This window comes from Silene latifolia, chromosome 1, assembly GCF_048544455.1.
Source record: "Silene latifolia isolate original U9 population chromosome 1, ASM4854445v1, whole genome shotgun sequence".
In the NCBI taxonomy this organism is placed as follows: domain Eukaryota; kingdom Viridiplantae; phylum Streptophyta; class Magnoliopsida; order Caryophyllales; family Caryophyllaceae; genus Silene; species Silene latifolia.
Window position 1 is genome coordinate 8,846,382 of NC_133526.1, and position 12,459 is coordinate 8,858,840.

The window sequence follows — 12,459 nt, forward strand, 5'->3', positions numbered from 1 at the left end:
TTACTCTTATATACCAATATTCTAAAGTTGCAGCTAATAACATAATTCGTCATTCATCCATGGCGGAAGAATTGGAGGACCCTTCCATCAACCATCTCAGAAATGGAGAAGAAACCTGGTAATTATTTTTACATTATTTAATAATATATCAACATGATTTGTTAATTTGTTTACTTTTTTTTTTTGTATATATTGTGAAACCGCAGTTGCTGAACCAATGGTGGGGCGCGGGGGCTAGCATGGGGTTCACCCCGCTGACATTTGAAAATTTCAAAATGTTTAGTCAAAATGTTGGCCTCAGCTAACTTAAAATCTTGGCTCCACCATTGATTAATCACCGTAATTCTCAATAAAGATGATTTGAAAATGTATTATATGTGTCTTTTATTATGTAGTCAATACGTATGTTAGTTTGACTCTTCATTTTGATCTTGTCTTTATGACAACACATATGACACGACACTTTGACACTGCATTTTGAAAGAAAATTGAAAACTTCGCTTAAATAAACCGTATGAGCTAAAACAGGATAACATATCACTTCCTCCCCACTCATCTATCTTCGCTCCATTTCAATAAAATACTCATTACATATATTACAGAAATAGGAGTACTCTAATATTTGAGTAATATTTGAGTAATGGAGTACTCAGTAGCATACATTCTGTTTCCATGCACTTTGCTTTTATTTAACGGAAAATTCACGTGGTACCCTCGAATTTTGTCATTTTGCACGTGGTACCCAATTTTTTAAGTTTGTGTACATGATACCCACCATGTTTGATTTTCATGCATAACATGCCCTTTTTGTCGCTATAAAAAAACTTAATTGCGCATAACTGCTAGACCGGAATTCAGAATCAACAAATTGCTTTTCCTAAAATGAATATCTCGTCATAAACTACAATTTGAGAAGAAAAAAATTGTCGCCTGACATTAGGATTTTTTTTTAAAGAAAATTTCAAATCAACCATACCTTCGATCTTAAATTTCCGAATGACTATTTTCGTTTTATCAATTTATAAATTCCGAAGAGGTAATCAATTTGGAAAAAAAAAAATTAGTCAATTCCGATTTATGGGTCAAATTTGATTTATCTTTCAATTGAAAATTTTAAGAACGATAAAAAGGGCACGTTGTGCTTGAGAATCAAATCTCAAGGATATCATATGCACAAACTTAAAAAGTTGGGTACCACGTGCAAAATGGGAAAGTTCAAGGGTACCACGTGAATTTTCCGTTTATTTAATTCCAGATATACCCGTTTTAAATAAATACCGCATTTGTTAAGGCAAATTCTCATTGAAGACGGACGCTTTTCGTCACAAGCTGAAGACGGGCTAAATGTCGCCATTTTAACGACAAAATGTGACAATTTTAATGACAAATTATTATAACTGAGGAAATTGTTCTGGTAGCTTTTTAGATAAAATGGTTACACTTTCATCTTAAACGGATCATATTTACCCCGTATTCAGCTTGTGAAGAAATGTACCCGTCACAACTTACTTTTCTTAATAGCATAAGCATGTGTTGAAAAAAGGTACTGTAATTCCAAAGACAACCAACTCTTTACTATTCTATGCATTTATCTAAGACGCGTCTATGACTTTATAAGTTGTTTAATATAATTCCAGATATGTGTTCTTGCTCATTTTGTTGACCATCAGAAAAATCAAGTCTTTTGAATGTAACTAAACCATTCAACTCTCTCTTATTAACAACATAAATCAACCCCTTTGACTATTACTTCTATTATTCTTTCATTTGTTGTTTCATTCCCATCATATTATGCTCTATATTTCAGCTTACCAGACTTGAAATCCCAACATTTTTAAACTTCTATCATTTTTTTTCACCATTTTTTCATTCAAATTTTTCTTCTTTTTGGAGTTTGGCTTGTTCTTTAACCTGGGTTTTTGTCAAGGGTAGTCCACATTTACCAAGGTTAGCTCAGTTTTTCATTTGCGGTTTTTCTAACGTCTGCCCTTATGCATACATTAAGAAGTTATTTCTTTAGTTATGGTAAATATAAGCTTGTACATCAAAATCGATGATATATCCTTAAAAATCTTTCTGTGCCTTAGGACACACTTTAGAAAAACCGTTTCATTTAATATAAGCTGCTATACCCAGGTAGTTAAAGTTTTGTTCTTTTTGGGTGTTTAATCTCTCTATTTGAATAAAGTTACTTTGTTTTAGTATTCTCTGTTAAAATGGATTGAATAGAGTAACACCATGTAATTTTTGGAGTTTTGATGATTTTTTAAGTTGTTAGGTTAATTTTCTTCTAAGGAATTGCTTCTAAAGTTCTGCAAATTGTTACTGCAGGGTGTTCTTTGGCCTCATCAGACAAAAAGAGGCCATCCTGATGGTGTTCAAAGCACTGTTTACCGCGATTTTAGTATTGTTTTCGTGCCTGTTAATATTAGCAACCTGCAGCAGTGTACATAATTATAGCCCTTTGATATCAAATGGTTCATTTCTTGCTGGCATTGACATGGCTGACCAAAACTTCAATGTCGTAACTTCTTCAGCCACAGACTGTGGTTTCTCGAATCCTGATCACAGAAATGAGGAATCCAAGAAAAGGGTTGGTGTTAATTATGGAAAACCATTGGAAGAACCCCATGTAGTGAAATTGCCGGTTAAGCGTAGAATAAGTGGTAAATTGGACGGTAGACAGTCGGTAATTGAATCCACATTGAGGGATTTGAACAGGATTCATACTTTCAGGCGTAGGATATTAGAGAATAAGAATCAGAACGCTCCGTCAAGGCTCAGTAATCACAGACAGCTGCTAGAGGAACATCCAACTGAAGTCGATGCTTTCCCGGGGCATTTGGTTGGGAGTCTGAAATCCGGGGTTAGTCTTGGCTCGGGAGAGTACTTTATAGATGTGTATTTAGGAACTCCTCCTAAGCATTATTTGCTTATACTCGATACTGGAAGCGATCTCAATTGGATACAGTGTGTACCATGCTACGATTGCTTTGAGCAGGATGGCCCACATTATGATCCTAAGTTTTCAACATCTTTTCAGAACATTAGCTGTAAAGATCCGAGGTGTGATCTCGTGAGCGCACCTGATCCTCCACGACCTTGCAAGGGTGTGAACCAGAGTTGCCCTTATTTCTACTGGTATGGTGATAGTTCTAATACAACTGGCGATTTTGCTCTCGAGACGTTCACAGTCAACCTGACCTCTTCTGATGGAAAGTCGGAGTTTAAAAAGGTGGAAAATGTGATGTTCGGTTGTGGTCATTGGAACCGGGGCCTCTTCCATGGGGCTTCCGGGTTATTGGGCCTTGGAAGAGGCCCACTGTCGTTCTCGTCTCAACTGAAATCCTTATATGGACATTCATTTTCATATTGCTTGGTTGATAGGAACAGTGACCCAACTGTTAGTAGCAAGTTAATTTTCGGAGAGGATAAGGAACTCTTGGCACACCCACAATTGAGTTTTACTAAGCTGCTAAACGGAAAAGACAACCCGGTTGACACATTCTACTATGTCGATATAAAAGCAATCTCAGTCGGAGGTGAAACCCTGAACATTCCGAAAGAAATGTGGGGTTTCACAGAGAATGGTGGAGGTGGGACCATCATCGATTCAGGGTCGACCCTCAGTTACTTTGTAGAACCGGCTTATGAAGTCATTAAGGAGGCTTTCATCAAGAAGATCAGGAAATACTCTTTGGTGACGGATTTTCCTGTATTAAAACCGTGTTACAATGTTTCCGGGATAAGCAATCTGGAACTGCCTAGTTTTAAGATTCATTTCAGTGATGGAGCTGAATGGAACTTCCCTATTCAAAATTATTTCATTTGGGTTGATCAAGAAGTTGTTTGTTTGGCTCTTATGCCCTCAAAAACGTCGCCTTTTTCCATTATTGGAAACTATCAGCAACAGAATTTCCACATTTTGTATGATACCAAGAAGTCTAGGCTAGGGTTTGCTCCAACAAAGTGCGCGGACGTCTGACAAACATACTGATTCAAATCAACTGGAAAAGAAAATGTTACATACATAGTAGGTTAGGACAATACAAATCTTTCTTTTGTTTACACTTTTTTTTTTTAAATATTTTTTGGTTGTTTTTAGTTTCATAGACACATGAATAGACTGGAAAACAGGAATTACCTGTGCCATGAAATGTACACATTCTTTCTTTCTTTCTTTACATAACTCATGTAAGAAGTTGTTTCCATATGACCCGTAATGAAAATTGCTTCCTCTGATTGCTGCAGACGTGCGTTTTCTTACTATTATACAAGAACATTACCCAAATATCGCTAGAGACTCCCTCCCATCGCTGTGTAAACTGTAAAGTCTCGAATGTAAGCAGTTTTACTGTTTTAGCTTAAAATTGATTATACAAGTAAACTCTCATCGATATGAGAGGCGTGTCGTATAATTTAGTACACTATGAATCTACAGGAAGAATGAGAATGTTACTGTATTAAACATTGAACTATCAAGAATCATGGAAAGAGCTGTACATAGCCAGTTAAAATAGCAATTCCGAGGATAACAAGAGGAGGAAGGAGGACAAAAGCTCCAATAGTGGCAAAAAACACAGAATCATTCCTCTGAGACACTTCATTCAGGTAGGTTTGTCGTCTGATGTTCCGTTTCTGTGATATAGTCAATGCTTTGGGGCTCACCTTCTTCAGATTCTTACCCAAGGGTATAATGAAATCATCGTCTCTATCGCCCACCAGTTGCATCAGCTGCTCTCTTATAGTTCCTTGCCCAGATAACCCAGACTCTCCTTCATCATCTACAGCATTAGAACACAAAGATCTGATAAATTTTTTACCGTGGCTTTAAGAGAGAATTAATTTTGATACACTAGAGGCAAACAAACCTGTTGATGCTGAAGTGAGCTGCTGCAGAAGACCCAGCTGTGCTCGCGCAGATGAGGACGGCCCTTTGGAGTTGGCAAAAATTAGAAAATCAGACGAGAGAATTTGAGCCACAATGACCTATATTCCTGGTGCTAGTGATGTAACTTTCATTATGAATCATCTCGAAACATTCTAATTATGTTTTGCACAAAGTTTACGCGTATCTGACTCTCTACCTTCTTGTAGGTGGGAGCCTCTGAGGCAGTGTGGTAGTAATGTAATACTTTTTTAGTTGGAGTAGTCATAAGAACAATTTTTGATGCTAACGGTCTCGAAGCAAATCATTTACTGCATCCCTAATAACAGTTTTACATTTCTGAGGCCTCAGAAAAGTCTTACTGCATTCCAAATAACAGTTTTACTGCATCCCCAATTATTTACTAAAAATCTAAAATTAACATAAACAGAACAAAGAACAAATGTGATAAGTAATTATTTAACATAATCTAAACAACAGATGATCAATTAAGAGGAAAAAAAAATCAAGGCTGCAAATCAGAGTTACCGGTATCAGATGAAGCCGAATCCTGCTTCTCTTCTTGTGTAGTAAATCTAGCTTGACTTCCTTCAGATTGAGCAGCTGCCACCCTTAAATGTGTTCCTAATGAAGATGATAAGGGTATGTAGAGCTTAATAAAGTCCTTATTTTTAGGGAGCAAGTTTCCAAAGAAAGCTTTATTAGCAGCAGCAGATGAAAAGTTCAAAGCCATGGGTTTTTGTTTAAGAGTTGGCCTACACTTTCCATACTGCAGTGCTATTTACTAGTTAATCTGTCATTGTTAATGTTAATTTCAGCCAAAATATATGAAAAACTTGGCATTTTATAAAATGCCCTATATATATTGTGGATGTTAGGAGATTTGTGAAGGGCTACTTATAGAGCTCCACCACACATTTTCCTGAGGCTGTCAGTTCTTCATAACCCGGGCCCATGTTCATGATTTGGCTACTTCTCATTTCTCAAGCTTCAAGATTATTCCTATTTTTTTGGGTGATTATTTAGCGGAAAATACTTGCATCCTCCCTACACACAAAGGAGGAGGACCAAAATGGAAATTAAATATTGTAAAATCCTGCGTTGGGTGTAGGGAGGACGTCCTCCAGGAGGACGCAAGTATTTCTCTTATTTAGCTTACTGCATGGTTCATGAGTGGCAGACCTAAAGTGGAAGTTATGTAACTTGGGTTCTGAAAGAACAAGCATTCCGTACAGTCCTAATCCTACCACCGATATGCCCTCGGGGAAACAAGCTATTCATGTTTGTTACGAAATCAGGTCATGGCATTTCGGGCATAGCTTTTAGCTGTAAAAATTATGCAGATGCTCACTAGTATTGGATAGCGAACCCAAATGACGGGTTTGATAAGTCCTATTGCGTCCCTTTTGGATTCAAAAAATCAAGTCTCGCAGAATCGAAAGATCAATTATCAACAAGATGGATAGGAAAGAGACTTAAAAAACTAATTCAACTGGAGACCTTGTACATATGTAAATATGTAATTGTCATTGGTACTAAATTTTTGTGCTCTATATACTGGAATCTAATCGAGTTATTTCAAAAAATAAAATAAAAATAGCCGCTATACTCACAAGAGATGTACCAGATTGTAAAACAAATAAAGATGTAAGATAAAACTGACCTGAAAATTACAACATTTCAATACCTGTAACATAAAAATAACAGCAAAAAGACACCCCAGATGTAAGGACTTTTGAGTCTGTAAATCAAACAATACACCCAAAAGATTAAGTCCTCTGAGGAGCCGACGAATTTTCAGAGATGGAAGATCCAATTTTAAGCATGATAGGATAAACTGGATCAAACTCATGGCCGCTTCTGGATCTCACTAGGGCTTCATAGTCGTCAAGAGTCGCTTTGATACCTTTCCATATTTGATCCTCTCCTTGAGAATCTAACCATAACGAGTACTGAAGAGGTGTCAGCTTATTCCTCTGCATTGGTGACTCCAACTCATCCGGCCCTCGAGAATAGAGATGGTGCAGTATTGTACTGGGCCTCAGGTCCTGCAGCAAAGGTGATGCCTCCAGCTGAGACGTATCCAAGAAGATAACAGGACGGAAAGCTCTGAGGGCCTGGTATGGGCCCCCAAGCTGCTCCACCGGAAACAAATTCTGGCCCACAGCTAATTCTAGCTCAGCCATGTCCCTAGCCATCCGAAGCTTGCCCGATTCGGAAAGCGGTCTTACTAGAGAAGCATGCCTGATGAAGAACATCAAAACCCGGGAAGCCATGCCTCGGGCGAGCTTTGTAGGAATGGATTCTGCAGATGTGGCGGCAGCATTTTTCGAGGAAGGCAATAACCTCGAAAGGAACTCTGCTCGGAAGTGAAGGATGCATTTCTGCAACTCTTCCATGTAAGAAGATGCATTGTTATCCATGGCAGAATCCATGCCAACTATGCCAAAGTTTTGAGTGTGGATTTGCAAGATGCAAGCCTGAAGACGGTCCAACATGGATTGGAATAACGATTCTACTGAATCACAAGCAACACCGTATATGACACCGAGTGAAGGGGACAGGACTTCTGAGGCCTGAGGAGAAAGCCCGGAGACCAAAGCTGAAACCCGTGTATGGACATCCTGAAGGTGCTGACATAGCATGAAGTTCTTCAGTTGGGCTGCAGTAGCTGGGCCGGTTATCTGCCTGGCTTCGGGTCCAGTAGATATCTGCAGTTCCACAGCTAAAAACTTCAGCAAATTTTGAAGCCAACGAGTAAGATTCACTCAAAACGTACACACCCACCAATGCCTCCACACCAAATAGAGTGAAATCTTTCTGACATAACCTAAAGTATGCCTATGAACCTCCCAAACAGACCATTTGGGAAGCTATTATGGGTTAGGGTCATACGTGGACAGAACGTTTTCGGGTCAGTGGTGCAGATGGGGTCAATCAGCTCATTATCTAGACAATTTCAGTTGTGGTCATTGACACTTTGGTTTTAAACAAGTCATTTCAGCTCATTTTCTGGTGAGGCCGATTCAGGTTCAGCTTTACTTCATGTAGTTTGTAGGAATTCCATTCAGGTGAATTCGGGTCATGTAAGTCATGACAAGTTTGTACGATCAAAGCAGACAGGCAAGGGAAAGAAAGAAATAAACTTTTGGAATACCAAATTATAACAATATGGAAGACATTAAATGGATATAGCTGTTGTCTAAGACAACGCATAGCAAGTATTGTTAGTCGCAACAGAACTTGCCTGATATTCAGCTCTCTCAGCCAAGAGCAGCAGGACTTTGCTGATTACACGCAGGACTAAAAGAGTCAAATGCTCATCAAACTGAACAGCTTCTATCTCTTCCTGGATACGTAGTACAATTCTTGAAATGTGTTCCTTGGAAGGAACACTTCCTCGACTAGAAACCGGGAAAACAATATTGACAAGCTCTGAAAGCCGGCCCAAACAGTGGCCTAAGAATGCTGTCTGGAATATTTCAATGGCCCCACGCATCTGTTCCTTTCCGTCTGGACTAACAGCTGGAAGAACCCCCTTGACATCAGTTTCCCGTGATATTCGTTCTAAAAGATTCTCAACCATAGAATACAGTTTTGGATAGCCCGTTGTGAAGATTTCTTTCACAAAGCTTGAAGTATTGAATGCAGATTTCATCTGACTTGCAAATGACTTCACAAATGCCTCCCAAACTCGATCAGTCAACATTGGATCACCCTCCTAAAAATTGAGAAGCAAAACAAGAAAACAACTCATTAGCACACCATCATTTATATCGTAGATTGGCAAAGATGGGAAAATTTCAATGACGAAAATACTAAATAGACTATAGAATAACATTTGATCCACCAGTGAACACCCACAGTTGACAGTTTTATAGCACCATATTAGGCTATTTATTAGCAGTGAGAAGCTTTAAAATAACAACTGACAAATGACAGTTATCGACAGTATTTACCACAATCTAAATACTGAACAAAACTGGTTAAGAAGAACCTAGAGTTCTTACCAAAAAGAACTTAAGAGGAATAGAAAAAGCAAATGTTACCGACACTTCAAAGCGGATGCTATAATACCAGCTTGAAGTCCCTAAAACCATACAATAATTAATCAAACTCTAATACTTGACCTAGAAAGCAATACCGCCTCAGTCCATCCATCTCATTTATATTGTCCAGACTTAACCAAAGGTTATATGTACCATTTAGTGACGAAAATAATGACCGCTCGCCTGAAAAAATTATGGCTACTATTTGCCCCATATAAATAAAAGTGTGAGACCTAACTAGGGCTACAATGGAAACTTCACCTTTCTATTTACTAGATTTAGAAAAGGTGCTAAACATTTTGGGATTGGCCTAAAAGAAACTAGGGACAATATGAATGGGATAGAGAGAGTAAATAGAGAGCAATGATCTCCGTCTAACTGCAGCATGTTACTGGCTATGTTGACTACAACTAGAATGGTAACTTGACCAACCAAGGAGCTCATAAACTGCAACTGACCCTGAATGACAGGTGGACGAGCTGAAATTCATCCAAAATCTAGTTTTTTGTATCATGAAAAGTTTTATCTTTCAATATCCTGAAACGATTCACCGCAAGAAACAACACAGAAAAACATTCAGCCTGCGCAAACTAAGGTCACCCTCCAGATTTCATTTACAGATACGACAAATGAGAAAAGATGGGCGCTTCAATGTTCATGCGTAAGAGTTTTATCTAATCCAATTCACATAAAGAAAATCCACGAGTAACACTACCTAATCCTACAAGTGCGACTCCTGTTGTCATTTAATCCCTCGCTTTATACCTATTTCAATGGATTTCTACCTCAAAGCATCTTGTTTCCCTTGCAAGATGTCCGAAAACTCAGTAGCGACACTCCAATATTCCTAGCTATGAATATCTACAACATTCCACATAAGCGCATCCAATCATGATCCTCAAAAATGATTACATATACTTTTAAAATATTTGCTTCACCATCATGTTAATCTAATGGAGGGATTGAAGTTTTATATGTATTGGCATGCATAAGAAACCTTTTTACACTAAATCCTAGGAAGGATAAAGATAGAATCGAAAGAATCATTGCCCTTTTGCAAAAACAAAAGGCCAAGGTTACCGTAGAAATAAAGTAAGCGCTTTTAATAGAAATCAAACAATGAACTGTGTTAAAAGATCCCCTGACAATTGCTAATATCCGAGGAAGAAACAGGAAATGTCATTTTATTTAATTTAAGTTAAAAAAATCATCAAGCATTGAATTAAGCACCAAAGGCCAAACAAAAAATGTTTTTTGAGTATGGAAGACTCAGTTCAGCCATCATTCTCACAGAAGCTTCATCTAGCACTATGCTGGCAATGACACTTTGGTATATCTAGGTTCTAGATTCTGAAGAAGACAGACAGTTTATAGGAAATCTGTATCATAGACCCTCTTTCTTTTTCCTGATTAAAGTGCATCTTTAACTAATAAGTCGGCCAGGAATTCAGAAAACATCTACGATAACAAATTTAAGATCAAAAATTTAATTATCCAACAAGAGCCTCAGTATCACACAAGTCAACTACTTATTGTTGAGAAGGGAAGGGCAGAATGGCAGATGATGGGAATCACTTTTCTACAAAAAATTTCTAAGTTGGAAGAATTTAATTCGATTCATAGAAAGCTTCCATCTCCCCCCTACCCAACTTACTAACCAAACAAGGGAGATATCATAGCCACCTCCTTTGATTCAAATAAGGGTTTAAGGGTCTTGTCAACATGGAAACTACTAGCAAACCCACAAACCTAAACCCCTACGACAGATTCCCTCGATTTGCTAATATACCAGGTAGCTCAATCTCCAACCAATACCATAAGAAAGTGTACACAGAAATGTAGTGTTTCTATCTCTCAAGTATCAAACTGTCTTTCGTTTCTACCAAGAGAACATTGCTCCAGTTTATCAAAAGCACTTTTTCCCACAATGAATCAACAACTTGTCAATAACACATTACCAACCGTAATCAAGTACAGAAATCGGGGTAAGGGGGTCAGATCTTTACTTGTATATTAACTACAGAAAACAGAAGCAGCAGCAAACACGCACCTGAATGACCTCATCAAGCAAAAGAACATGAGAAAAAGGATCCCTTTTCTTAGACAAAACCTTCTGCAAATGCCAAACAGAAACAAGCACAGAATGCAAGTCATCCATACACACAGCCATCCTATGCCAAAGTCCATCCTTAGCCTTACCCCCAGCCCCAAGCTGCGGCGTCCCACTCCTCTGAATCCCTCCTGGTCCAAACCCACCACCAGCCCCACCAGAAATCGCTTTCATATCCAAAGCAACCGCGATACTCCTAATCCCAACACCCTTATACTTAGCTACTAACCCATCAATAGTCCCTCTCAAATCCCCCAAATTATAAAACACTTGCAACCCACTTCCAATCTCAGCCTGATTAAACCCTTCTAACCCCCTCTCCAAAACCCGAATCCCTTCGCTTCGAATCCTAACCCCGGCATCAGCCACCCATCTCATCTCCTCATCAACAACCTCAATCCCACCTAACCCTCCTTCCGCAACCATACCCACAACCTCACGATGCAACTGCGCGGCCTTAGCCAAATCCGCAGTAAACGACTCCTTCTCACCGTCACCCATCAACCCGCGGAGTTTCCGGGTGAGACGAAGCACGCGGACGGTACACTGGAGAAGCTCAGCAGTGGAATGGAGGCGGCGGAGGTGGAGGGAATTCTCCGCGACGGTGCGGCGAGGGACGGAGATCTCGGATCGGAGGTGGGAGAGAGTGGATTGAAGAGAGGTGACGGAGGAACGGACGACGGAGAGTGCGGTGGAGGTGTGACGGAGGGAGGAGAGTTGTGATAAGAGGTCAGGGTGGCGGGTTAGGACTTGAGTACGGAGTTGGGTGTCGAGGAGACGGATGCCGTGGTGGAGACGTTCGGCGGTGGAGGCGGCGGTGCCGGAGGAAAGTGCTTGTGATGAGAATTGAGTTGATGAGAAAGTTGGGGAGAGGAATAAGGAGAATATTGGGTCGCCGGCGAAGGTGGATAATGGGTTGTTGTTGTCGTCTGGTGGTGGCGATGTGGTGGTTGTGACGGTGGTGGGGTCTTTGAAGGTGGGGAGTTTTTGGAGAGGTGATCGAAGAGGGTGGTGCGGTTGTTGCATTGTTGCTGGCGATGACATTTTGGTTTTGGTTTTGATTTGATTTGAGTTTTAATTGTTTTGGATTGATTTTGAGTTTTGATTGGGGATAAATTACAACGTAAACTGATCGGATTTGTTCATCGTCAAGCTCAAGCTCAACAAAAGCGAATGGCGATGGTGGAGATCTTCAACTTCTCACTTGTGAGGGTGATTTACTTCTTCAATCTGTTCTGCGTTTGTGCACCATCCCAAATATTATTCGGAGTTTATTTTCGCAGTACGATTTTTACTCATCTTATTTCTTTTTCCACCAAAATTTCCATTTGATACCCTTGACTAAAAAAACACATATTTTTCTCTCCCTTCTCTCTACCTCCTCTCTCTTTATTGTTAAAACCAACCTTCTT

The 12,459-nt window shown here is 39.4% G+C and overlaps 3 protein-coding genes across 4 annotated transcripts; 1 reads left to right on the forward strand and 2 right to left on the reverse strand.

Annotated features, from left to right (window-relative positions):
* Positions 1 to 4,245, forward strand: LOC141596766 (aspartyl protease family protein 2-like). Of its 2 annotated transcripts, none has more exons than XM_074417016.1 (2): positions 1 to 118; positions 2,332 to 4,245. In XM_074417016.1, the coding sequence occupies exons 1-2, from the start codon at positions 60 to 62 to the stop codon at positions 3,983 to 3,985; spliced, it is 1,713 nt and encodes a 570-aa protein (XP_074273117.1). In that variant the 5' UTR covers positions 1 to 59; the 3' UTR covers positions 3,986 to 4,245. The 2 variants fall into 2 exon arrangements, with proteins under 2 accessions (XP_074273117.1, XP_074273122.1); XM_074417021.1 differs by lacking the exon at positions 1 to 118 and adding an exon at positions 1,644 to 1,947.
* Positions 4,246 to 4,344: 99 nt separating this feature from the next.
* On the reverse strand, positions 4,345 to 5,757 carry LOC141596780 (uncharacterized). Its single transcript, XM_074417032.1, has 3 exons — positions 5,417 to 5,757; positions 4,872 to 4,934; positions 4,345 to 4,784 (listed from the first exon to the last, which is right to left on the reverse strand). The coding sequence occupies exons 1-3, from the start codon at positions 5,619 to 5,621 to the stop codon at positions 4,486 to 4,488; spliced, it is 567 nt and encodes a 188-aa protein (XP_074273133.1). The 5' UTR covers positions 5,622 to 5,757; the 3' UTR covers positions 4,345 to 4,485.
* Positions 5,758 to 6,351: 594 nt separating this feature from the next.
* Positions 6,352 to 12,303, reverse strand: LOC141596759 (conserved oligomeric Golgi complex subunit 5). The gene is made up of 3 exons (XM_074417003.1): positions 10,988 to 12,303; positions 8,136 to 8,609; positions 6,352 to 7,599 (listed from the first exon to the last, which is right to left on the reverse strand). Exons 1-3 carry the CDS (start codon positions 12,089 to 12,091, stop codon positions 6,658 to 6,660), a joined length of 2,520 nt encoding a protein of 839 aa, XP_074273104.1. The 5' UTR covers positions 12,092 to 12,303; the 3' UTR covers positions 6,352 to 6,657.
* Positions 12,304 to 12,459: the final 156 nt, after the last annotated feature.